The following is a 27,597-nucleotide window of genomic DNA, read 5'->3' as shown; positions in this document are numbered from 1 at the left end:
CACCTCGGGCAATTTATTTCCTTGAATCCTAGAAATGTTATCCATTTTAGGCACATGTTACTTTCTAGTAATCGGCGGAGACATCAGACATCTATAGCCATTTGGTGTACTACAGCACGGCATCTCTATACTGAATACACCCATTTCTTTTGCTGATTCACCAGCTTATTGTCCATATGTGAACTCTCCATATGTATAACCTAATTTTTAACTCTGCTTCTATTTTTTCTAGTGTCACTTCAAACCTTACTATGTACATTTTTCTCTAGTAGTGTGGTAGTGTATTCTGTTATCACCTATATCCACTCTTCTGACAGGCTCGCACACAGAGCCTGCCTCACTAACAGCAGCTTCATTAAACCAGCACTTTGTGAGCGTCATTGTGTTATTCTCTCTTACATGTTTAGTTCCTATGTGTATATTGGAACAACACAAAAAAACAGAGAAAAAAGGTAAATTGGACATAATTTCACACACAACACCAAAGATGGGCAGTACAAAATTGTAGGCATGCTCAACTTAATATTTGGTTGCACACCCTATGGAATAAATAACTGCAATCATTCACTTCCTATAACCATCAATAAGTTATTATGACTCTCAGTTGGAATTCTGTACCACTCTTCTTTTGCTGGTTGCTTCTTGTAGTAAGTTTGGGGTTACTGTCCTGCTGGAAGATCTATGGTCTAGGACGCAAACCCAGCTTTCTGACACTGGGCACTACTTTGCGACCCAAAAGAAGAAAATGTCCAGCTTCACCGAATCCGTGAAAAAAAGTTTTCTTTATTCACAAACTTAAACATGGAGGATACAAACTAAGCTCCCTTGGTTATGATTAAGGGAGCTTAGTCTCCAGAAACGCGTTGAGATTCTTATCCATATGGTTTGTACTGAAGTTTGTATCCTCCATGTTTAAGTTTGTGAATAAAGAAAACTTTTTTTCACGGATTCAGTGAAGCTGGACATTTTCTTCTTTTGGATTCTACACGCCTGGACACAGCGGGTCCGTGCTCCCGAAACTCAGCTTATGCATCACTGATGAGCTGGTTTATATTCCTTCACTACATTGCAATGCAAAATCCATTGGTAATCTTCAGATTTCATACTGCCTTGCACACAAGCAAAACAACTCCAACACATCTTTGAACTTCCACCATATTTGACTGTAGGTACTATGTTCTTTTCTTTGTAGGCCTCATTCAGTTGTTGGTAAACTGTAGAATTATGTGTTTTACCAAAAAGCTCTACCTTGGTCTCATCTGTCCACAAGGTGCTTTCCCAAAAGGATTTAGGCTTATGTACATTTTGAGAAACTGCAGTCTAGATTTTTTATCCTGAGTCTCCTACCACAGCATTACATTCAAATGTCAATGGATAGTTCTTGCTGACACTGATGCACCCTGAGCCTGCAAGACTGCTTGAATTTCTTTAGACTTATCTGCCATCCAGACTATCCTGCGTTGCAGCCTTTCACCGATTCTTCTGTGCCGTCCATGTCCAGGGAGATAAGCCACAGTGCCATGGATTGTAAACTTCTTGATTATGTTGCGCATTGTGGACAAATAAACATCAAGATCTCTGCAGATGGACTTGTAACCTTTGTCTTCTCCTCTTTCTGTTCTCAATGTTTAGTGTGGCACACACAGAAACACAATGCAAAGATTGAGTCAAGTTCTCCCCTTTTTATTGGTGTCAGGTGTGATTTTTCATATTGCCCACTCCTGTTACTTGCCACAGGTGAGTTTCAGCGAGCATCACATTCTTGAAACAAAGTTGTTTACCCATAATTTTGGAAAGGTGCTAACAATTTTGTCTTGCCCATTTTTTTTGTGAAATGATATCCAATTTGCCTTTTTTTTTCTTTTTTTTGTGTTGTCCCAAACGTGTACAGCAAAGCATGTGAAGCGTGTGTGATTGCAATAATTTAGTGGGAGAAATACTTCATTTTCAGTTTTCATTTTCTGAAACAATTTCAAGGGTGCCAATACTTTCGGCTGTGACTATATATATTTATATATATATATATATATATATATATATATATATATATATATATATATATATATATATATAAAGAAACAAAAAGCAGCACCAAAAAAAAAGACAAAGGGTGCAAAGAAGACAAAGGGTGCAAAAAATCCTTCCAGGTATATTCCAAACCTCATGCTATTGTCCAGAAAAATGAAGGCAGCACTCCAATAGAAAAAATAAGGGTGATATATTGGCCCATGTGCGACATTTCAGTCCAAGGTGTGAACCTTTCTCAAGCTTGAGAAAGGTTGGACTGAAACGTCGCACATGGGCTAATACATCACCCTTATTTTTTCTATTGGAGTGCTGCCTTCATTTTTCTGGACAATGTATATATATATATATATATATATATATATATATATATATATATATATATATATATATATATAGCTCTGGCAAAAATTAAGGGACCACTGCAAAATGTTCAGTTTGTCTGATTTTTCTCTTTATAGGTATATTTTTGAGTAAAATGTAAGTTGTTCTTTTAGTCTATAAGCTTCTGACCAAATGTCTCCGAATTTCCAAGCAATAAATTTTGTATTTTTTTTCTGACAAAGAAAAATGGTTAAAATTAAAAACAAACAAACAGTGCTTTCAGACCTCAAATAATGCAAAGAAAACAAGTTCATAATCATTTAGAAACAACATTACTAATGTTTTAACTCAGGAAGAGTTCAGAAATCAATATTTTGTGAAATAACCATGATTTTTAATCCCAGCTTTCATGTGTCTTGGCATGCTTTCCACCAGTCTTTCACACTGCTTCTGGTGCAAAAATGTAAGCAGCTCTTGCTTGTTTGATGGCTTGTGACTATCCATCATCCTCTTGATTGCACTCCAGAGGTTTTCAATGGAGTTCAGGTCTGGAGATTGGGCTGCCCATGACAGGGTTTTGATGTGGTGGTCTCTTAATTTTTGCCAGAGCTGTATATATACTGCCTCTTTTTTAAGGGACCAAAAGTAATTTAACAATTATCTCAAAAGCTTTTTAATGGGCTGCATGGGCTATTCCCTCTTAATCCATCGTCATTTAGGCAGGTAAAAAAGTCTGAGGCTGATTACAGGTGTGGCATTTTCATTTGGAAGATGTTGCTGTGAACCGACAACATGCAGTCAAAGGAGCTCTCAATAGAAGAGAAACAGACCATCAATGGGCTTAAAAAAGAAGAGAACCATCAGAGAGATCGCAGAAATGTTAGGAGTGGCCAAATCAATAGTTTGAAACATTCTGAAAAAACAAAACAAAAGCGCACTGGTGAGCTTGGAAACTGAAAAATGCCAGGACGTCCACAGAAGACAACAGTGGTTGATGATTGCAGAATCCTTTTCCGTGATGAAGAAAAACCCCTTCATAACATCCACCCAAGAGAAGAATGCTCTCCAGGAACTAGGTCTTTGAGTTTCTACGTCTACCATAAAGCGAAGACTTCATGAGAGCAAATACAGAGGGTTCACCACAAGGTGCAAACTTATCCTTCAAAATAGAAAAGCTAGAATAGACTTTGCCAAAAAAAATCTAAAAAACTAAAGAATCCACCCAGTTCTGAAAAAGCATTACTTGAACAGATGAAAGTAAGATCAACTTGTTCCAGAAATATTAGAAGAAGAAAGTATGGAGAAGGTTTGGAAGGGCTCATGAATCATGATCCAAAGCACACCACGTCCTCTGTAAAACATGGTGGAGGCAGTGTTCTGGCATGAGCATGCATGGCTTCCATTGGCACTTTATCAATAGTGTTTATTGATGATGTTTGGGGTGAGAACACTCTGTCTTTGGGACCTCCATGCTGAGCATCTTTAGGTATGTTTTCCTTTGAGCTATTGAATCTATTGTCCTGACTAGGGTTGAGCGACTTTTACTTTTTTAGGGTCGAGTCGGGTTTAGCGAAACCCGACTATCTCAAAAGTCGAGTCGAGTGAAATCGGCCGATTATGGCGAAAAGTCAGGGATCGACCGAAACACGAAACCCAATGCAAAGTCAATGGGAAATCTATCCTTTTTCTCTCTCTCTCTCTCTCTTTCTCTCCTCCGTCCCTGAACAGAAAATCTGGTGTTACACATTGCAAATCGCTACAGCGCACAAGCGAGAAGAAGGCGATAGGTGTCCACGCCCCTAAGACCTATGTCATCACTCTGCCCACGCTCCATCATTGGCTGAAAAAATGGCGCCATACGCGTCATACGAAACGCGACTTTGGCGCGAAGATCACCGACCGCATGGCCGATCCCACAGTAGGATCGGGTCGGGTTTCATGAAACCCGACTTTGCCAAAAGTCGGCGACTTTTGAATTTGTCCGATCCGTTTCGCTCAAGCCTAGTCCTGACCTATGTTTACAGCGATACTTACTATGGATGTAACAGCCACTGGCACTAACTTTTGTATGCCCCCTTTGTTTATAATTTATTCCAATATGCTGCTTGCACATTTGCACTATGCACTTTTCATATATAGTGGACATGTCCTTTTCACATTATTTTTGAACCAGAAGATTAATCTTTCAGTCAGGCTGTACTTCATCAATTTGATGCTTGTTATATGCATTTGCATTTTATGTGGTATACACCATCTGATATTCATTTTTTTAATAGCTCCAATTAATTTTTTCAGCATTTATGTAATACCTTTGGTGCATTGCTTCATTGGCACTTACCATGTGTCCTTCTGCTATTGTGGTCTTCTTTTTGTGGTTCCAGTAGCTTGATTCTGTATTTTATTCACCTTTTATAATATTTAATAAAATGTATTATGTTTTATGTATATACCTTGCATTTATCATCTTCTTCTACTTCACACTTGTGGGAGTGTGCATCTAAGTTGTTGTATAGACGTTTTTTTGCGGAAATTTTTTTTTTTTTGACACTGTGTTAACATTTTGTTGATGATGTGCCTGAAAACAAAAGTAGGCAGATGAATGTTTACATGGTGATACTTTGTGCTCAGATTCAACCAAATCCAGCAAGGTTTATTGGATGGCATTTCACAGTACAGATGGACAATGACTGAAAACATACTGTGAAACCTACCCAGCAGTTTTTCAAGGCAAATAAGTGGATTATTCTGCAATGGCTGAGTGAATTACCAGATCTCAATCCCATTGAGCAGATTTTCACATGCTTTAAGGTACTGTCACATTAAGCGACGCTGCAGCGATATAGACAACGAGCCGATCGCTGCAGCGTCACTGTTTAGGTCGCTAGGAGACATCAAACACCGGCAACAGCAGAACGATGCAGGAGCGATCCAGTGACGTATTTATCGTTCTCGCTGGTTGTTTCTCCATGAAAAAACATTGCAAGCATCGTTGCTTTTGCTGTCAAACATGACGAATCACGTCGACCTGACGACCAAATAAAGTTCCGGACTTTCAGCAACGACCAGCGATATCACAGCAGGATCCTGATCGCTGCTGCGTGTCAAACACAACGAGATCGCTATCCAGGACGCTGCAACGTCACGGATCGTTGTCGTTCTCGTTGGAAAGTTGTTCAATGTGAAGGTACCTTAAGACAAAATTTAAGGCAGAAAGACCAACAAACAAGCAACAACTGAAGTCACCTGCAGTAAAGACCTGGCAAAGTATCACAAAGGAGGAAACCCAGCGTTTGGTGACATCCATGGCTTCCAGATTTCAGGCAGTCGTTGCCGTCAAAGGATTCCCAGCAAATTATCAAAAATGAAAGTTTTATTTATGGCAAAGTTAATTTGTCCAGTTGGGACCCTGAAATGGCGAGGTTTTATAGAAAAATATTTGCAATTTCAAACGTTTCACAGGGTGTTTTTGTTCAACTCCTTTGATCTGTGACTACAATTTAGCTACAGTGTCTACAAGGAGCTGGTGGTGGTCTAAGACAAACCTCCTGACTCATGATGGGTTCTGGCTACTACTCTCTCCCTCCCACTACAGCCTTGCCTCCTGGGGCTGTTTTTTTGGCATCTAGAACTGGGGCTTTAGTCACGATAGAGGGAATTACGATCAGTTCCCAATATCAGTCAATTTTGCATCAAAACCATCATGTCTTTGCTAAAAAGTTGAATATAATGAGAAATTTCACCATTTAGCATGACAACGACCCTATGCTTAACTCCAAATCAACAAAAGAATGGCTTCTCGAGAAGAAGATCAAAGTTTGGGGTTTGTCCATCCAGAGCCAAGACCCGAATATAATTGAAAATCTGTGAATTTACCTGTATACAGGAGATGCCCTCGTAATCTGACAGATTGGAGTTCTATTGAAGAGTGGGAAAATATTGCTAATTCTAGATGTGCCATGCTGATAGAATCCTGCCCCCAAAAACCTGAATGGTGTCATAAATTAAAAAGAACCTTCAGCAAAGTATTAGTTTAAGGGTGTGCATATTTTTCCACCCAAAAAGATTTCAGTTTGCTACTCAATGGATTTGTACAGATTATGGGTGACCTAAAGGTGGAAAAAGTTCTGAAATAATTCTTCTTGTCATGATATTATAACAAGAATATGTAGACTTTTTATATCCATATAGCCATGCAGATGCGCTGATTCGCACTGTTCTAAAATGATCTCAGCTAAGAATTTTAGAGAGTTTTTTATATTGTAGGTATCATTACATTGCTAATACTCTTCAGTGTCATCTCTCATTAGTTATGCCCTTTATTACATTGACAGAATCACATTGATTTTCCCCGCAGTAGAGGTCAATAAACTCATGTACTTATACTGAAGAAGTACCATTCATTTCCTTATAAGAACTTTTTTAATTACTGTATCCTTAGAGATGTTTAATGTATAGTGTTCTTTTCATGAAATGAGAATCAAGGAGAATAAAATCAGTGACTGAGTAAATGAAAAGTGTTTTCAACAACTATCCGAGTTTCTCTGGATTGAACCTATTCCAAAGCAAAATTACCCTGATGGCACAGCATCTTAGCTTCGTACTAACCTCCTTAAAGCCGTTTTGAGTCATGTTAAGGTGATAGAAAAAGACTATAAATTACACATGTGAGAATATTTGTATGCCAGGTCTATTAGCAAAACATTTCTGTTTCCAAAAGGAACATTATTTATTACCAAATTTGGAAAGGTTCCATTGATTTATTAGAGTGATTCATATATTTGTAAAATTACTGTAAATATATTAGAATTGTTTATGAAAGGTTTTGTCCAGCCACAACATTTCGATGTCCACGTAAACGGGCATTTAAACAACCACCGATCAGTGAATATTTATGGTCATTTATTGCCACATTGTTGGCTAATGAAAAATTCACCTTTAGTCTTGATATCAATATCACATTTACTATTATTTCGGTCCTTTAACATATCTATGTTCTATGACATGACAGTGTGCATTATTATTATTATTTATTATTATAGCCTATATTTATTTATCATTGCTAGATGTGTGCAACAATCTCTATTAATGACTTGTCAGTGTATATTACCCATGTATTGTGACATCACTGACTTTATTGACATTTAGTGACATCACTGTGTGAATCATCACGGCACTGTGACATCACTGTGACTATTACTGTTACTTCAGCCTAGTCTTTACCTTTAGCTGTGACATCAATAGGTTTATGGCTCAGGTTACACTAGTGTAATTATTATCCCTGTAGTGGCACACAATTATCTGTATTATGCAGGCCCTGTGACAGAATTATTTTTTAGCAGTGACATCACTGCATTTTCAGGACAGTATGACATTCAGAGGTTCTAACAGCACTAGGGTCCAGGTGCCTGGAATTGCTCAGTGTTTCTTCTGCATCAAAGGTTTATTCTAGTTGAATATAATAAATAGTTATCCCATCTTTAGAAGTTATCACCTGTCCATCGAATATGTGATAACTGACTGTTCGATGCAGGTCTGACTGCTGGGACCCCCACTGATGCCACAACTGGTGCTATGCAGAGCCCCATCTGAATAGAGTGGTGGCTGGGCACGAACACCACTGCTTCATTCATTCTCTATGGGACTGCTGGAGATTTCCAAGCCACAGTAGTTTTCGTCTTTTTGCGGTAGTACCATAGTACCATCTCTCTGTGGGGCTTTGAAGATCCCCGTTCTTGACATTGGTCCCAATGGGTGGGCCCACTACCGATCAGCAACATGGGGCATGTTCATCCCTCCTTCTCAGACTTACACAGGAGCTCATTTTCCAAGATGCTAAGTAGTGTTGAGCCACCCCCCTAGTGTTCGAGTTCGGTTCGGTTTGTCGAATTCGGACGTGTTCGACGAACACCATAGAACCCCATTGAAACCAATGGCAGGGAAACACAAACACATACAGACACATGGAAAACACATAGAAAACACCTTAAAAGGTGTCCAAAAGCTGACAAACTGCTCAGAAGACACGACAAACACATGGAAATGTCACAACTACATATAGTCATGCGAAAAGAAAAGAGGTGGAGGAGTAAAAGGAGGAGGAGACACAGATATAGGCATGTCATGCTCTTCTAAAATCAAGAAAGGCTGGAGTAAAAATCTAAAATCACCCTACCAACACCCAGACGTCATGACAAAATTAAAAAAAAAAAAAATATCTTTAGGTAGAATGGCGACGGGTCCATTCAGAACACTTTCCTTAGAAGACGTAATGGTACCCCCGTTGGGAGTTGTGCCAAAAAAGGAACCCAGTACATTCAGACTAATCCACCATTTGTCATATCCAAGGGGCAGGTCAGTAAACGACAACATCGACGCAGAACCAAGTACAGTACTATGTACTGTACCTCCTTTGACGAGGCAATCATGCGGGTCAAGAAGTTGGGAAGGGGCACCCTAATGGCCAAAACAGACATTGAGGGGGCGTTCCGGTTACTACCTGTGCCTCCGAATAGTGTCCTCCCATTGGGCTGCTTCTGTGAAGGAGCATACTACATAGATCGCTGTTTGCCCATGGGGTGCTCCATATCCTGCTCACTATTTGAGGCGTTTAGTTGCTTCCTCGAATGGGTCGTCATGGACGTTTCTAAAGGGGCACATATTATCCATTACCTCAACGACTTCTTATGCCTGGGCCCAAAAGTTTTGCCACAGTTTGAATACACGCGGTAGGCCACCTGTGAGAAGGAGAGAGCTGGAGAGAGAGTGGACACCCCAGAGCCGAGGGGTTAGATTGAGAAAGGAAGAAGGCGGTGTAGCTTGCTTCATGGGTGGGGTACTCTGCTGAGTATCAGAAATTACTACTAGGCCCAAAAGAATTTCCTGGGCTAGATGCAGTTAAAAATTAGTAATTAGATAAACAGGCGGTGTGGCTTGCTTCATGGGTGGGGTACTCTGCTGAGTAGCACAAAATTCTACTAGGCCCAAAAGGATTTCCTGGGCTAGATGCCGTTAACAAATAGTACTTAGATAAACAGGCGGTGTAGCTTGCTTCATGGGTGGTGTTCTCTGCTGAGTAGCTCAGGCGGGCTACTCAGATGACTACCAGACAATGCTACTAGCCCAAAAGGATTGGCTGAGCTAGATTACACTAAATGCTGTGACAAACACTTGCACAGCACTGGCACAGACCTGTCTGGCAAAAAGAGCTATGAACTGCTGTAACCTACCCTGAAAAGGGCTGATATTACAACTAGTCCCGACTCCTCCCGACTCCCTAAACCTATCTCTCAGAAAATTCGCTCTTTGACTATCTAGCGCCCACAGCAGCAGCGGTGCCATCTAACACTAAGCTGCAGCAGTGAGGAGATGGTGGCGACGGGGAAAATGGCTGGTTCTTATAGGGCAAGGACATGACATACACAGCCAATGACGCATGCCCTTGCTTGTGTGCATCAAATGCACATTGCTGTGTGTGTGTGCACTGCTGATAGGCTGAGAGACTGCACCGCCCCACTGTGAATGCAGGAATGAAAAAAAAAATGGAGTTCGGCATTATTTCAGCACAGATCTATTCCCCGCCCCCCCCCCACCCCCTCCCCCCCGCTCACTATACACTGAAACAGTCTATTAACAATGATAAACAGTTTTAATGTGCAAATCAAGTTAGGCTTTTGGTGAATGAACAGTTATCGAACAGAAACTCGAACAGCCGAATTTTAAGCAAATTGTTCGAGTTCGACGAACGACTCGAACACCGCCCAAAACAGCTCAAATTTGAAATTGGCGAACAGTTCGACTTGAACACCGCTCATCTCTAATGCTAAGTAAACCATAAGTAATTTTGTTGGACTTTGTGAGGAGCCAGAAAACCTGGAGGAAACCCACTCAAACCCAGTGGGAATACAAACTCTGTGCAGATTTTGCTTTTGGTCAACTTAAACAAGTTGACCACAATTTTTTTTTTTTGATCCACAGAATAGATGATAAATGTCTACTTACTCGGGAGACCCTCCACTGATTTATAATACAGGAGACCTGAGCCCCCCCCCCATGCTATCTCATTCACTGTAGGATGCCTACGCATGTGTCCTGCTCTCATTTAATATGTTTGGGGCTGACAAAAAAAGTGATCAGTGGGATCTCAGCCCGGTGACTAAACACTTAAAATGGGTCTTGAGGATAGGTGAAAAATGTCCTTCATGGTGCACCCCTTTAAAAGCTGCAATCCATCAATCTAAATATTCGGCCCCCCTTCCCTCGCTTCCCTTAAAAAAAAAAGCCTAAACAGCACACTTTTGCATTTTCCGCAAATACTATTGCTTGGAGTTTGCTATATGACATTATTTTGGTGAGCATGTGATGTGACTCTGGGGTCATTTATCTTTTACAGTGCTCTATGAGTTTTCCACCGCCATCTGTATTTGTCTACTTTATGGCAGCGGTTTTATTATCATGGAAAAAAGTACATTGGTTATTTAGGACGTGAATTCATCAACTAATTTGCTTGCTTTTATCTACACTGCTATGTTAAGTAGATGAATTTTCTTGCTTTGTATTGATCAACACTGCATAAAATAAAGCACAACGGATGATTGGCTTTGGTCTGATTGCATTGGTACTAAATGGCGGGGACTAGTCTGATTGCATTACCGCACATGAAAGTAATCATTCCCAGCATGGTACCTAGCATTGTTTCATGGACAGAACATGTAGAAATAATCAGTTTTACAATGTGCACATTTTTGTGTATTTGTAATTCTTATAAAACATAGACTTTGCTAAAGTTTCCATTTGTAGCTACTTTGTAAAGGAAGTAAATTACGAGTAGTTCACGGATATAATACTATTAATATGCTGTTATGATTGGGATCAACTATGATAGTGTCTCCTATGCTGCAGGTAACATTTTCTACACTGTTAAATACAGGCTTCGATTAAAGGGACACTGTCACCTGAATTTGGAGGGAACAATCTTCAGCCATGGAGGCGGGGTTTTGGGGTTTTTGATTCACCCTTTCCTTACCCGCTAGCTGCATGCTGCAATATTGGATTGAAGTTCATTCTCTGTCCTCCGTAGTACATGCCTGCACAAGGTGCAATCTTGCCTTGTGCAGGCATGTACTATGGAGGACAGAGAATGAACTTCAGTCCAATATTGCAGCCAGCATGCAGCCAGCGGGTAAGGAAAGGGTGAATCAAACTCTCGAAAACTTCGCCTCTATGGCTGAAGATTGTTCCCTCCAAATTCAGGTGACAGTGTCCCTTTAAGGCTCTGTCCCAGGGGCTGCTGTGATGCCAGCACGTATGACACACGACACAGACTGCTTTTAATGCTATGGACACCTTTAACATGGAGAAAATAATTTTACATATGTTAGTGGTTACCCATAGATAATAAAATTGCACTAAGTTTCATTCTGCAATCTTTATTTCTTCTGATACAAGTTTTAAAATTTTCTCTTGTCGGAGTGTTTTTCCCAGTAATATAGGCTGGATTTATTTGAGCTCTGTGTGTATCCATATCCAGCTTTCTGCTCAAGTATCAGTACAGCTCTAATACTATACTTAATTCCTCTACATATGTTTTCCTCTTTATCTACCTCTCCCTCCTGCTATCTCTAACACTGAGTGAATGGAGGGAGGAGCAGAGTGAACCTTCAGGTGCAGGTGGTGCTTTAATGGATTTGTGTTATTTGAGGCTCAGGTATATGTAAAGGGCTTACAAAAATCTTTAGCAGCAAATAACGGAACATTTTTTTAATAAGCACTATTTACGAAGTTGCTTAAAAGATTTTTTTCACCTTCACAAATGGCTTTTATCAGATAGTGGTTGTTAAAACGATCAGTTTTGCTGTCAATTTTTCAATTTGCTGCTTATTAAATTTTTCAGCCTTTCTTGAAAAGGCTCATCAGTGAACCTGGTTTTACACAAATGTAAATGAACAATAAAAATTTTTGTGTGAAGGTGTATATAGTTTACAAAGGCTATGTAAATTTTTTAACTACAGTATCTTCATGAATTAGCACAGCTCTAATACTCTGCTTATTTCCTCTCGTGCATTCTTCCTTGTCTATAGCTCTAGATACTACTCAAAGACTAAAGCATTGAGTAGAGAGGAATTGGCATCATAGGAAATGCCCACTAAGGTCAGTAATTGCAGCACCTTTTCCAGGAATGTTACAGTTGTGTCATTATTTTTGACACATAGACCTGAACCATACATGCCAAAAACTGCACATGGATTAAATGCAGCAAACATAGGTGAAACTCCGTGAAACCATGGCATTTTGTATTAAGACTGCACATGGCTTGTTCTGTGTGGTTTTTGCTAAGATCTGCCATAATTATGTGATTGGATGAGATTGAAGCTTAGTGTAGCTCTAATCAAGAGCCGTGACCACTTCCCATGATCAATAGGGGATGAATCACCCCGAATGCAGTTATGAGCCTCACTTTGAGATAGAAATAAGCATTTAATGTTTGAATGGAAGTTATTTTTTTCTTGTTTTTCTTGACTTCTTATTAGAAAAACCTTTTAATTGTTTTAATAATTTGCAACAAGTATGGAGAGACTGTGACTGTTGTAGAGGGCCAAAGGAATAGGACATTTAATTCTGCTCATAATTATTGTTTCATATTAATTTTTAACACTTAATGCTGAGCAGAATTACGTCTGTTGACTAACTGCTACTTCTAATATATGTTACGATAGGGCTTATTGTAATATGTACGGTATTATTACTGTACTTACTATTACTATTATTACTTTAACTAGATGGTGCCCCGACTCTAACGCATCGGATATTCTAGAATATGTATGTACTTTATTTATGAAGAGTTTAAAATAATGCAATGAATACACAGGATTTTCCGGGTAAAATATATACGTTATCAGTGAAGCAGTGTTTAAATCCCGCGCCAATATCAATGATTGGTCACGGCCGGCTGGGCACGACCAATCAGCGAAGCGTGGTTCAAATCCCGCGCCAATTCGCGGCCGTACTGCACCTGTCGCTGATTGGTCGAAGGCAGCCTGGTGCGACCAATCAGCGAAGCGTGGTTCAAATCTCGTGCCAATTCGCGGCCGGACTGCGCCTGTCGCGGATTGTTCGCGGGCAGCTGGCGAGACCAATCTGCGATGCGGGATTTCCGCTACAAACAGACAGAATTAGACGATTATATAGTAGATACCCGATGCGTTAGAATCGGACCACCATCTAGTATTCATATAAACATTGGTGCTTACATTTATGTTTTAACCCATTGGACACACTGACATGGTTTTTCTCCTGTCTTTATTTTAAGAGTCAAAACTTTATTAGTCATCTATTGCTGTATGACAGCTTGTTTTCTACAGGATGGATGACTTATACTTTTCAAAGACACCATTTATTTTACCATATGATAAACTTAAAACGGGGAAAATTTTTATTCTCTCCCTTACACACTGTCCTCCATGTTGTTCTCTCCCTCACAGACTGTCCTCCATGTTATTCTTTCCTTCACAGACTGTCATCCATGTTATTCTCTCCCTCACAGACTGTCCTCCATGTTATTCTCTCCTTCTCAGACTGTCCTCCATGTTATTCTCTCCCTCACAGACTGTCCTCCATGTTATTCTCCCCCTCACAGACTGTCCTTCATGTTATTCTCTCCCTCACAGACTGTCCTCCATGTTATTCTCTCCCTCACAGACTGTCCTCCATGTTATTCTCTCCGTCACAGACTGTTCTCCATGTTATTCTCTCCCTCACACTGTCCTCCATGTTATTCTCTCCCTCACAGACTGTCCTTCATGTTATTCTCTCCCTCACACACTGTCCTCCATGTTATTCTCTCCCTCACAGACTGTCCATGTTATTCTCTCCCTCAAAGACTGTCCATGTTATTCTCGTCCTCACAGACTGACCTTCATGTTATTCTCTCCCTCACAGACTGTTCTCCATGTTATTCTCTTCCTCACAGACTGTTCTCCATGTTATTCTCTCCCTCACAGACTGTCCTTCATGTTATTCTCTCCCTCAAAGACTGTTCTCCATGTTATTCTCGCCCTCACAGACTGTCCTACGTGTTATTCTCGCCCTCACAGACTGTCCTCCATGTTATTCTCTCCCGACTGTTTTCCATGTTATTCTCGCCCTCACACACTGTCCTCCATGTTATTCTCTCCCTCACACACTGTCCGCCATGTTATTCTCTCCCTCACACACTGTCCTTCATGTTATTCTCTCCCTCACAGACTGTTCTTCATGTTATTCTCTCCCTCACACAATGTCCTCCATGTTATTCTCTCCCTCACACTGTCCTCCATGTTATTCTCTCCCTCACAGACTGTCCTTCATGTTATTCTCGCCCTCACAGACTGACCTCCATGTTATTCTCTCCTTCATAGACTGTCCTCCATGTTATTCTCTCCCTCACAGACTGTCCTCCATGTTTTTCTCTCCCTCACAGACTGTCCTCTATGTTATTTTCTCCCTCACACACTGTCCTCCATGTTATTTTCTCCCTCACACACTGTCCTCCATGTTATTCTCTCCCTCACACACTGCCCTCCATGTTATTCTCTCCCTCATAGACTGTCCTCCATGTTATTCTCTCCCTCACAGACTGTCCTCCATGTTATTCTCTCAAACACACACTGTCCTCCATGTTATTTTCTCCCTCACAGACTGTCCTCCATGTTATCTCCCTCACAGACTGTCCTCTATCTTATTCTCTCCCTCACAGACTGTCCTTCATGTTATTCTCTCCCTCACAGACTGTCCTCCGTGTTATTCTCTCCCTCACAGACTGTCCTCCATGTTATTCTCTCCCTCACAGACTGTCCTCCATGTTATTCTCTCCCTCACAGACTGTCCTCCATGTTATTCTCTCAAACACACACTGTCCTCCATGTTATTCTCTCCCTCACACAGTGTCCTACATGTTATTCTCTCCCTCACAGACTGTCCTCTATCTTATTCTCTCCCTCACAGACTGTCCTTCATGTTATTCTCTCCCTCACAGACTGTCCTCCATGTTATTCTCTCCCTCACAGACTGTCCTCCATGTTATTCTCTCCCTCACAGACTGTCCTCCATGTTATTTTCTCCCTCACACACTGTCCTCTATGTTATTTTCTCCCTCACACACTGTCCTCCATGGCATTCTCTCCCACACACACTGTCCTCCATGTTATGCTCTCCCTCACAGACTGTCCTTCATGTTATTCTCGCCCTCACAGACTGTCCTCCATGTTATTCTCTCCCTTACAGACTGTCCTCCATGTTATTCTCTCCCTCACAGACTGTCATCCATGTTATTCTCTCCCTCACACACTGTCCTCCATGTTATTTTCTCCCTCACACACTGTCCTCCATGATATTCTCTCCCTCACAGACTGTCCTCCATGTTATTCTCTCCCTCACAGACTGTCCTCCATGTTATTCTCTCCCTCACAGACTGTCCTCCATGTTATTCTCTCACAGACTGTCCTCCATGTTATTCTCTCCCTCACAGACTGTCCTCCATGTTATTCTCTCCCTCACAGACTGTCCTCCATGTTATTATCTCAAACACACACTGTCCTCCATGTTATTTTCTCCCTCACAGATTGTCCTCCATGTTATTCTCTCCCTCACAGACTGTCCTCCATGTTATTCTCTTCTTCACAGACTGTCCTCCATGTAATTCTCTTCCTCACACTGTCCTCCATGTTATTCTCTCCCTCACAGACTGTCCTCCATGTTATTCTCTCAAACATGCACTGTCCTCCATGTTATTCTCTCCCTCACAGACTGTCCTTCATGTTATTCTCGCCCTCACAGACTGACCTCCATGTTATTCTCTCCCTCATAGACTGTCCTCCATGTTATTCTCTCCCTCACAGACTGTCCTCCATGTTTTTCTCTCCCTCACAGACTGTCCTCTATGTTATTTTCTCCCTCACACACTGTCCTCCATGTTATTTTCTCCCTCACACACTGTCCTCCATGTTATTCTCTCCCTCACACACTGCCCTCCATGTTATTCTCTCCCTCATAGACTGTCCTCCATGTTATTCTCTCCCTCACAGACTGTCCTCCATGTTATTCTCTCAAACACACACTGTCCTCCATGTTATTTTCTCCCTCACAGACTGTCCTCCATGTTATCTCCCTCACAGACTGTCCTCTATCTTATTCTCTCCCTCACAGACTGTCCTTCATGTTATTCTCTCCCTCACAGACTGTCCTCCGTGTTATTCTCTCCCTCACAGACTGTCCTCCATGTTATTCTCTCCCTCACAGACTGTCCTCCATGTTATTCTCTCCCTCACAGACTGTCCTCCATGTTATTCTCTCAAACACACACTGTCCTCCATGTTATTCTCTCCCTCACACAGTGTCCTACATGTTATTCTCTCCCTCACAGACTGTCCTCTATCTTATTCTCTCCCTCACAGACTGTCCTTCATGTTATTCTCTCCCTCACAGACTGTCCTCCATGTTATTCTCTCCCTCACAGACTGTCCTCCATGTTATTCTCTCCCTCACAGACTGTCCTCCATGTTATTTTCTCCCTCACACACTGTCCTCTATGTTATTTTCTCCCTCACACACTGTCCTCCATGGCATTCTCTCCCACACACACTGTCCTCCATGTTATGCTCTCCCTCACAGACTGTCCTTCATGTTATTCTCGCCCTCACAGACTGTCCTCCATGTTATTCTCTCCCTCACAGACTATCCTCCATGTTATTCTCTCCCTTACAGACTGTCCTCCATGTTATTCTCTCCCTCACAGACTGTCATCCATGTTATTCTCTCCTTCACACACTGTCCTCCATGTTATTTTCTCCCTCACACACTGTCCTCCATGATATTCTCTCCCTCACAGACTGTCCTCCATGTTATTCTCTCCCTCACAGACTGTCCTCCATGTTATTCTCTCCCTCACAGACTGTCCTCCATGTTATTCTCTCACAGACTGTCCTCCATGTTATTCTCTCCCTCATAGACTGTCCTCCATGTTATTCTCTCCCTCACAGACTGTCCTCCATGTTATTATCTCAAACACACACTGTCCTCCATGTTATTTTCTCCCTCACAGATTGTCCTCCATGTTATTCTCTCCCTCACAGACTGTCCTCCATGTTATTCTCTTCTTCACAGACTGTCCTCCATGTAATTCTCTTCCTCACACTGTCCTCCATGTTATTCTCTCCCTCACAGACTGTCCTCCATGTTATTCTCTCAAACATGCACTGTCCTCCATGTTATTCTCTCCCTCATAGACTGTCCTCCATGTTATTTTCTCCCTCACAGACTGTCCTCCATGTTATTCTCTCAAACACACACTGTCCTCCATGTTATTTTCTCCCTCACAGACTGTCCTCCATGTTATTCTCTCCCTCACAGACTGTCCTCCATGTTATTCTCTCAAACACACACTGTACTCCATGTTATTTTCTCCCTCACAGACTGTCCTCCATGTTATTCTCTCCCTCACAGACTGTCCTCCATGTTATTCTCTTCCTCACAGACTGTCCTCCATGTTATTCTCTTCCTCACACTGTCCTCCATGTTATTCTCTCCCTCACAGACTGTCCTCCATGTTATTCTCTCAAACACGCACTGTTCTCCATGTTATTCTCTCCCTCATAGACTGTCCTCCATGCTATTTTCTCCCTCTCAGACTGTCCTCCATGTTATTGTCTCCCTCACACACTGTCCTCCATGTTATTCTCTCCCTCACAGACTGTCCTCTATGTTATTCTCTGCCTCACAGACTGTCCTCCATGTTATTCTCTCCCTCACACTGTCCTCCATGTTATTTTCTCCCTCAGACTGTCCTCCATGTTATTCTCTCCCTCATAGACTGTCCTCCATGTTATTCTCTCCCTCACAGACTGTCCTCCATGTTATTCTCTCCCTCACACACTGTCCTCCATGTTATTATCTCCCTCACACACTGTCCTACATGTTATTCTCTCCCTCACAGACTGTCCTCCATGTTATTCTCTCCCTCACAGACTGTCCTTCATATTATTCTCGTTCTAGTATATGTATGTAGTTTATTTATGAATGCTGATTGGTCGAGGCTGGCCGGGCGCGAACAATCAGCGACGCGGGATTTCGGTTACAGACAAACAGACCCTTAGACAATTACATATATAGTATGCTGTATTACTTGTAGCAGCAAATCAACACCATATAATTCACTGCTTTTTATACAGTTTATATACATACTACTCCTGTTATTCAGCCATTGTACCTTGATCAACCGTTCCCAACGTAACATGATGTCCCACCGTCCCCACACACAGGATGGTGTCTCCACAGAGCTTCCTGCGTAGTATGATGTCCCCACACAGCCCCTCTAACAGTATGAGGTACCCACACAGTAGTAAGTCACAACTCAGCCCCTCAAACAGTATAATATCCCCTGACACAGTATGTAACCGCTGAGTCCCCCACACAGCATGTTGTCCCCACACACCCTCTCTACACAGTAAAATATTGCCACAAAGACCTCTACACAGTATAATGTCCCCACAAAGCCACCCTACACAGTATGCCCAAAGATCCCCACACAGCCCCCTTGCGCTGTATTATTTCCCCACATAGCACCCTTGTACAGTAAAATGTTCCCACATAGCCCTATTGCACCATATTATGTCTCCACAGTTTCCCACAATGTACTGTCAATGATAAAAAATAAAGTTACTCACCTAACCCCCCACAGCTCTGATCTGCGCTGTGTACTGAGGCAGCATCAGACGCACAGGCTCAAAGATGGCAAACGGAACCGACAGCTCCCTGTTCCATCTTTGTTTTTATCGGTATCAGTATACCGAGGATACAGACACCGGTGAAAGGGAGACACTGGGTGGAAGGTGGTACTTTGCCCAGGGCTGATTTGCAGGGTTGTATCATGAGGACAATTAATTTTTTTTAAATTGACTTGAGTCCTGCCATCAGCTGAGCACCATGCTTCATGATTCAATAACTCCTATGATCAGCTAGCGGGGGAGATATACAGTTAGGTCCATATATATTTGGACAGAGACAACATTTTTGTAATTTTGGTTATAGACATTACCACAATGAATTTTAAACAAAACAATTCAGATGCAGTTGAAATTCAGACTTTCAGCTTTCATTTGAGGGTATCCACATTAAAATTGGATGAAGGGTTTAGGAGTTTCAGCTCCTTAACATGTGCCACCATGTTTTTAAAGGGACCAAAAGTAATTGGACAATTGACTCCAAGGCTATTTCATGGACAGGTGTGGGCAATCCCTTCGTTATATCATTCTCAATTAAGCAGATAAAAGGCCTCAAGTTGATTTGAGGTGTGGTGCTTGCATTTGGAAGGTTTTGCTGTGAAGTAAACATGCACTCAAAGGAGCTCTCCATGCAGGTGAAACAAGCCATCCTTAAGCTGCTAAAAAAGAAAAAAACCATCCGAGAAATTGCTACAATATTAGGAGTGGCAAAATCTACAATTTGGTACATCATGAGAAAGAAAGAAAGCGCTGGTGAACTCATCAATGCAAAATGACCTGGGCGCCCACGGAAGATAACAGTGGTGGATGATTGCAGAATAATCTCCATGGTGAAGAGAAATCCCTTCAGAACAGCCAGTCAAGTGAACAACACTTTCCAGGAGGTAGGCATATCAATATGCAAATCTACCATAAAGAGAAGACTGCATAAAAGTAAATACACAGGGTTCACTGCACGGTGCAAGCCACTCATAAGTATCAAGAATAAAAAGGCTAGACTGGACTATGCTAAAAAAGAATCTAAAAAAGCCAGCACAGTTCTGGAAGAACATTCTTTGGACAGATGAAACCAAGATCAACCTCTACCAGAATGATGGAAAGAGAAAAGTATGGCAAAGGCGTGGTACAGCTCATGATCCAAAGCATACCACATCATCTATACAACACAGTGGAGGCAGTGTGATGGCTTGGGCATGCATGGCTGCCAGTGGCACTGGGTCACTGGTGTTTATTGATGATGTGACACAGGACAGAAGCAGCCGAATGAATTCTGAGGTATTCAGAGACATACTATGTGCTCAGATCCAGCCAAATGCAGCCAAACTGATTGTCCATCTGTAGTATGAAATGACGACCAATGACCCAAAACATAAAGCCAAAGCAACCCAGGAGTTTATTAAAGCAAAGAAGTGGAATATTCTTGAATGGCCAAGTCAGTCACCTGATCTCAACCCAATTGAGCATGCATTTCACTTGTTAAAGACTAAACTTCAGACAGAAAGGCTCACAAACAAACAGCAACTGAAAACCACCGCAGTGAAGGCCTGGCAGAGCATCAAAAAGGAGGAAACACAGCGTCTGGTGATGTCCATGAGTTCAAGACTTCAGGCAGTTATTGCCAACAAATGGTTTTCAACCAAGTACTAAAAATGAACATTTTATTTAAAATTATTGAATCTGTCCAATTACTTTTGGCCCCTTTAAAAACAGGGTGGCACATGTTAAGGAGCTGAAACTTCTAAACCCTTCATCCAATTTTAATGTGGATACCCTCAAATGAAAGCTGAAAGTCTGAACTTCAACTGCATCTGAATTGTTTTGCTTAAAATTTATTGTGGTAAGGACTATAACCAAAATTAGAAAAATATTGTCTCTGTCCAAATATATATGGACCTAACTGTAGTTTTCATATAATGTGCATCTCTTTTTGCTGCAAAGGAATAGTGTTATTACAAGCTGTCTATTGAAATGAAGAGTTGACCATGTAATACCGGTCTCGTCCTGCCAGATATGGAGGCGCTCTATGTGCATGTGTCTCTATTTTGGCAGATGGAGAGGCCTCCAACATGACAGTCATATGAACTAATCAAGCATATGGAAATGGTTGTGTTCATGAGTAAATCCCTTTAACAGTTAATAATGGTGGGGAAACGCTACAAACACAACCTATTTTATTAAAAGCAGAGCGCATCTATGACTCTTAGTATTTCAAGGATTCCGGCATTTAGCTCTTATGCTATGTACATCCCCTTCAGATGCTCCATGCTATGAAATTCAGCAACATTTTTACTTATTTCCCTAGATACCCTAATGCCTTCCATGCGGTAGAAGAGTCTGTTAAGCAGATCTCTTTTTTTGTATCCACAGCAACATAAAATCCCTGTTGGAATTAGTCAGTGCTGCAAAAATGCAGGTGCACTTGCTAAATGTTTTCGTGGCATTGTGCTCATATCTTCAACCTTTTTGCCGAAGCAACACATAAATAAGAAATGTGATTAATTCTAGCTGCAAAATTAATTAGACATGCTTGACTCATTTCCCTAATATGCCTATCCTCTATTAGCTAATTATTTTAATTGGGTAATCCAGGCTTTGCGTTTTTCTGTATTAGGACTAAATGTACATTAAACACAATTTGCTGTAAAATGTAATAAAACACTGTAAGAGCCTTTCAGAACAGATATAAAATAGGTACGCCACTATTAAACAAGTGATTCCGATTTAAGCAATATGCATGTTCTTTTTGGAAAGGAATTTCTGGGCTTTGAGTCCCTGGATTGAATGGATGACACCACTTTCTGGTTCAAAGCACAAAAATATGACACCACACATAGGGGAAGAACGGTCATGGTTAGTAACGTGTAACAACAATCATACCCACAGGTTAATCTTAGGAGCCCTCATTTAGTAAATGCTGATCATTTTTAGTGACACTTGGCGAATGCCCACCAATCGTTCTAGGAATGTTTTTTCACCAAAATATAATTCCTGGACTAGACACCATTGGACAGTAATTAATACAACTGGCAATGACACTGTTTTATTGGCTGGCTAAAATGATTGTTGTTAAATTTAATCTGACCAATGAAGGTTTTAGTTGTAGTCTTCTGTTTTCATCAACATTAGACTAATTATATGGCTGCACTAAGGAGGTTGAAAAATAGATTTTCAAATGTTATGGAGGAACAAATGGAAAGCTCTCCTTGTGCAGATCAACGGATAAAGTTGTGTAATTTCAGGCACAACCCTGATAATTGCAGGATTGATCCTCCACATCCGCAGCTAGACCCTCTAAACCTCCATATAAAAGTCCAGATTGAGAAGTTCAGAGTAAAAAAGCAAAAATTTGGGCTTCCAGTAGCGCTGCCAAGGATGCACGGGAGAAGTTTTAATTGTTAAGAGTATTTAGATTTATTAAGCTATGCAATATGTAGCCGGTCCAGCTTCTTCATCAGGCTAATCAAATTAGAGAAACCTGATGAAGGAGCTAGATCAGCTCCATAACTCATAGCTTGATAAATCTAAATATTCTTTTCCCAAGTAAAACTTATCCCTATTGGAAGCCTAAATTTTTGTTTTTTTCCCCTGAATCTTTCAAATATTAGAAATTGCTAAATCCATCGTTTTTTTTCACTCACCTTTTATAAAAGAAAAATCAGGGGCTTTTTGGCTCTTATTTCAGTAACTACACAGTAGGAGACATCAAAATAGGATTGTGACCAAAGGGTTTTGGCAGTCTACTGTGCTGTACTCAAAGCTGTACCCCTTTAGCCCTCTCAGCAGGCCTAACTACTTTAAAAGTCCACCTAGTTCTTACCGCCTTGTTCTTCACCTGCCTAGCCATATCTCATGATGAAAGTCCTTCCCACAATATTCTTGTGTATCCTTCCCCACCAGCTAAATCATGAAATTACATGACTAAGAAAAGGCAGCTCATTCGCCCACCCACAGTAAAATGCTGTCTTCTATGGATCTAGAATAGGTGTGCACAAACTTTTTTAGTTAGGTCAATCTGAAGGACACATTGAACTAACCCAATGCGTCGCAATAAAAGATCAGAACATAAATATCTAATAGGTACTGATTCAGTTTCTAAGGCTACTTTCACACTACGTTTTTTTGCAATCCATCGCAATCCGTCTTGCATACGCGGATGAAACTCCTCCCCCTCCTCCCCGGACTGCAGAATGGGTAGCGGATTCTTCGAAAAACTGCATCCGCTGCCCACGTCGTGCAAAAAATTCACAATGTCCGTCGGTATGTCAGCCCAACGCATTGCGACGGACACGTACCGACGGAAGTGTGAAAGAGGCCTAAGAGCCCCACCTTTCAGGGTGATAGCGGTCCTCTTCTGTCCTGTACACAATCCAGAAGGGACGAGACAACAAATTCCTCTTTCTCCATTGTAGTTTATGGGAAACTCCAGTACGGTCTATTGTTTACCTTCTACCATAAGCTAAAATTACTATGGCAGCACTCATCTATGGCCGCATCTATTTTCATCTACTCCTTCAATGTATTATAACATGGTCACAGACATGGCCACACAGTTCACCATTAATAGTTACTCATCCCTATGGTGCTACCTGCCACTCCTCTACTTCCTAACCTGGAAAATACATATGCGCAGCCACCAGACATCTGGGACCAGATAGCTGAGGTTCACAAAGAAAAGCATTGAATCTACTTGTGGCCCCCAAGTAGCAGGTTGTGCTCTCCTGGTGTAGAACCTTGGTCTGTGGTGTTGAAGGGGGCACTCAGTCAGACATTGTTGGGGGAATGTCTTGTATCTGATATAAAACTATTATTGTGCCACATCTTAAATTCCTAAAATTGTTTTTAAAAAGTTGACAATCATGCTGTGAAGTTAAATAAAGGGAAATAACAAGTTTGGCACATAAAACATTGTAATCCCCAGGGTTAGTGATCCTCGTTTATAAAGATAATGTTGAAAGTCTAATGCTTTGTTGCACAGGGTCTGTCTATGTCCATGGCTCAGAGCAATCTTCTATTTTGCTGTTAATTTCACAGTTGAGGGGGCAATAATATAATGAAAAAAATCTATAAATAAACCATGTTTTATGATATTAAGGAAATCTCAAGGGGCACATATTAAAGTAAAGAGCTGTATGACGCAGTCCTGTTCTGCTATGTATTCAGTGCTTTCTTGAATGTGTCAAAGTCTCCAGCCAGAGGCATGAAGTGAAGCTGCATCGCCTCCGTTCACATCTGTACTAGGCTGTTGTGATAGGCAATTCAGTATCACAATGGACATGGAGGTCAGAGCACATACAGTGATCTGACAATAACCCAAAATAATAGAACGAGCTCTGAGACGTGGGAACTCTGCAGACCGCAATCCCTAATCCTCTCCAAACAACACTAGAGGCAGCCGTGGATTGCGCCTAACTCTGCCTATGCAACTCGGCACAGCCTGAGAAACTAACTAGCCTGAAGATAGAAAATAAGCCTACCTTGCCTCAGAGAAATACCCCAAAGGAAAAGGCAGCCCCCCACATATAATGACTGTGAGTTAAGATGAAAAGACAAACGTAGGGATGAAATAGATTCAGCAAAGTGAGGCCCGACTTTCTTAACAGAGCGAGGATAGGAAAGATAACTTTGCGGTCTACACAAAACCCTAAAGAAAACCACGCAAAGGGGGCAAAAAGACCCTCCGTACCGAACTAACGGCACGGAGGTACACCCTTTGCGTCCCAGAGCTTCCAGCAAAACAATTAGACAAGCTGGACAGAAAAAATAGCAAACAAATAGCAAAGAAGAACTTAGCTATACAGAGCAGCAGGCCACAGGAATGATCCAGGGAAAAACAAGTCCAACACTGGAACATTGACAGGAAGCCAGGATCAAAGCATTAGGTGGAGTTAAGTAGAGAAGCACCTAACGACCTCACCAGATCACCTGAGGGAGGAAACTCAGAAGCCGCAGTACCACTTTCCTCCACAAACGGAAGCTCCCAGAGAGAATCAGCCAAAGTACCACTTGTGACCACAGGAGGGAGCTCTGCCACAGAATTCACAACACTAGGCCCTCCGACTATTGTATACCTCTTACTTGTGTTATCTCTTGTGGTGTAGAAGATGGGTCTTTGGGCCTTTCCAGGAACCATGATCCTGCTGTAACCTCTGCACCTCCTACAGTTACAACCCAACTTCACCTGGGATTGACTAAAGATCTCTTCCAGTTTATAAAACGAAAATCTCAAAATGATTTTCTTTGTATCAGAAGTTATGGCATGTGATCACAATACACGATAACTTACAGATGGATGAAGGTCTGATCAAAAACACCCCCTAAAATCCTGAACTAAGAATACATAGCTTATAATCTTCGTAATGCTGAGTTGCAGTTCCTACACAACATTACATGGAGAGCAGCTCTATGCTGAGAATACATATGACGTGCCTAGCTTTTAATCTTCGTTATGCTGAGTTGCAGTTCCTACACAACACTACAGCTCTATGCAGAGAAGACATATGACGTACCTGCTGTTCTTTACCAGTGTTGCAGTCCTTGTTATTGGGAACAGTTGGTACCCAGAAGCCTAACCTTTTCTGATTATTAAAGAGGCAGCTTTGCAAAGTACCTCTTTTGAAAGAATGCAGCCTTGTTTTTGTAATCTTGGACAACCATTTTTATTGTCATAGAAATTTTATAGACTATTGAGCCTCGAAACATGATGGAATAAAGTTCCTTTCCTATAGAATCATAGAATGTTAGAGTTGGAAGGGAACTCAATGGTCATCGTGTCCAACCCCCTGCTCAATGCAGGATTATGGTAACTAAACCATCTCAGACAGATGTCTGTCCAACCTCTGTTTGAAGACTTCAATCATGGCAGCCTATTCCACTCATTGATCACCCTCACTGTCAAACAGTTTATTGTAATATCTAATCTGTATCTTGTCCCTTTCAGTTTTATTCCATTGCTTCTCATGTTTCCATGTGCAAATCAGAATAAGGATGATAACTCTACACTGTGACATCCCTTCAGATATTTGTAGACTACAGGGATTAACGGGGGAAGAAGCATACAAAGCTCTATCTATAGAAATATATTGTATACTGTCCTTAAGACAGGAGTGATTTTTATTTTTTTTGTTACTGCTCATGCCTAGGTTTCCAGCCTTCTCTGCAGTCTATCAGCAGCGGCTGGTCTATGTGTAGAGCTAAGCGCTTACAATCTCTCTTCTATATAGCTTGTAAGCGATGCTCTGAAACTGCCTTGATCTGACCAGCTTCAATACCCCTGCTCTCTTCCAACGCTCCAGAGGCAAAGCTGCCTCTGCTTGCAGCATGGGAGAGAGCGCACAGTTTGGGCCAGCGGTGCCAAGATGATGCTTCTCCAAACTGTCAATCATCAACAGAGTTCCACTCCCCAGCAAACTGAGAGGCAGATGAGTAATGTGTTCCTGAGTATTGAATGTGAGACTACCTCTTTAAGCAGGTTATTCAGTTGACATGTAGTTCTTTTAAGCTCTCACTGAGTGGAGCTGACCTCTTCACCTCCATTCATTGTGTACTTTGCACCGCTATGTACAGATGGTTGGTAAATGTAAATGTCCAAACGCTGGATCCTTCTACGAACATGTGAGCAGAAGTACTGTGTTCCCCATGTGAATGGAGCTGTAGTAGGCAGGATTGATCACTACTCTATGTTCTTATATTGGTCTATGGCAGTGGTAGTGTGTATACATGAGTAGTGCACCGTTAGGTAATGAAGTGGCAGTAATCCATGCATGCTACCATCCTACTCACATGGACAACATGAGATCTCTGTTCCTGTCATGAGTGGGGTCTCAGCGCTAGGATCCTCACTGATCACTTAATGTTGGACAAATAACTTCTGTAAAGGTACACAGCATCAATCAGTGTATGTATGTAATTTTTCACTTCTTCATAAATTAGTAACTGAAAATATTAACAATTATAATAATGACCATATGACCGTTGATATCAACTGCTTATTAAATTGCAATTTAATAACATGACATATATCTCCGTTTTGTTTTTTAGCCCACATCTAAAATTCAACAATATCACTTTGATATCAAGTCACGGCCTTCCTGGATGTAATAGCAGTATGGATCAATCATTTCTCGCAAGCAGGTAAGTTAAATGCTTAGACTTGAAGGTTTTAACCACCTTAACTATCCGTTACTAAGAGATGGGCTTGATGTCAGCGGACAATACGTAGAATGGTGATGCCAACCCCACAAATATGAACCTCACTCGCCACCACCACAGTGGAAAGTGGGAATAGCTGGGCAAAGAAACAGAATTGGGGCATCTAATAGATGCTCCTTTTCTGGGGCGGCTGCTGGCTGCTATTTTTAGGCTGGGTGTGGCCAATATGCATGGCCCCTTACCAGCTTTAGAATACCAACCCCATAGTCAGATTGTATAAAAAAACACTCCCAGAATAAAGTATTTTAATTGAAAAGAATGACACAGACTCCTTTAAGGAATCTAAATT

The 27,597-nt window shown here is 41.4% G+C and overlaps 1 protein-coding gene across 1 annotated transcript in view; it reads left to right on the top strand.

Moving 5' to 3' along the window:
* Positions 1-27,597, top strand: part of CFAP61 (cilia and flagella associated protein 61) — a 411,230-nt gene that overhangs the window by 249,373 nt on the left and 134,260 nt on the right. The window contains exon 19 of the mRNA XM_069768933.1: positions 27,138-27,230. Coding sequence (XP_069625034.1) covers positions 27,138-27,230 — 93 coding nt within the window. The remainder of the gene's footprint in view (positions 1-27,137; positions 27,231-27,597) is intronic.

This window comes from Ranitomeya imitator, chromosome 5 (genome assembly GCF_032444005.1).
Source record: "Ranitomeya imitator isolate aRanImi1 chromosome 5, aRanImi1.pri, whole genome shotgun sequence".
NCBI classification, from domain to species: domain Eukaryota; kingdom Metazoa; phylum Chordata; class Amphibia; order Anura; family Dendrobatidae; genus Ranitomeya; species Ranitomeya imitator.
Note: the sequence above shows the minus strand (reverse complement) of the source record. Positions and strands in the feature narration are given on the sequence as shown.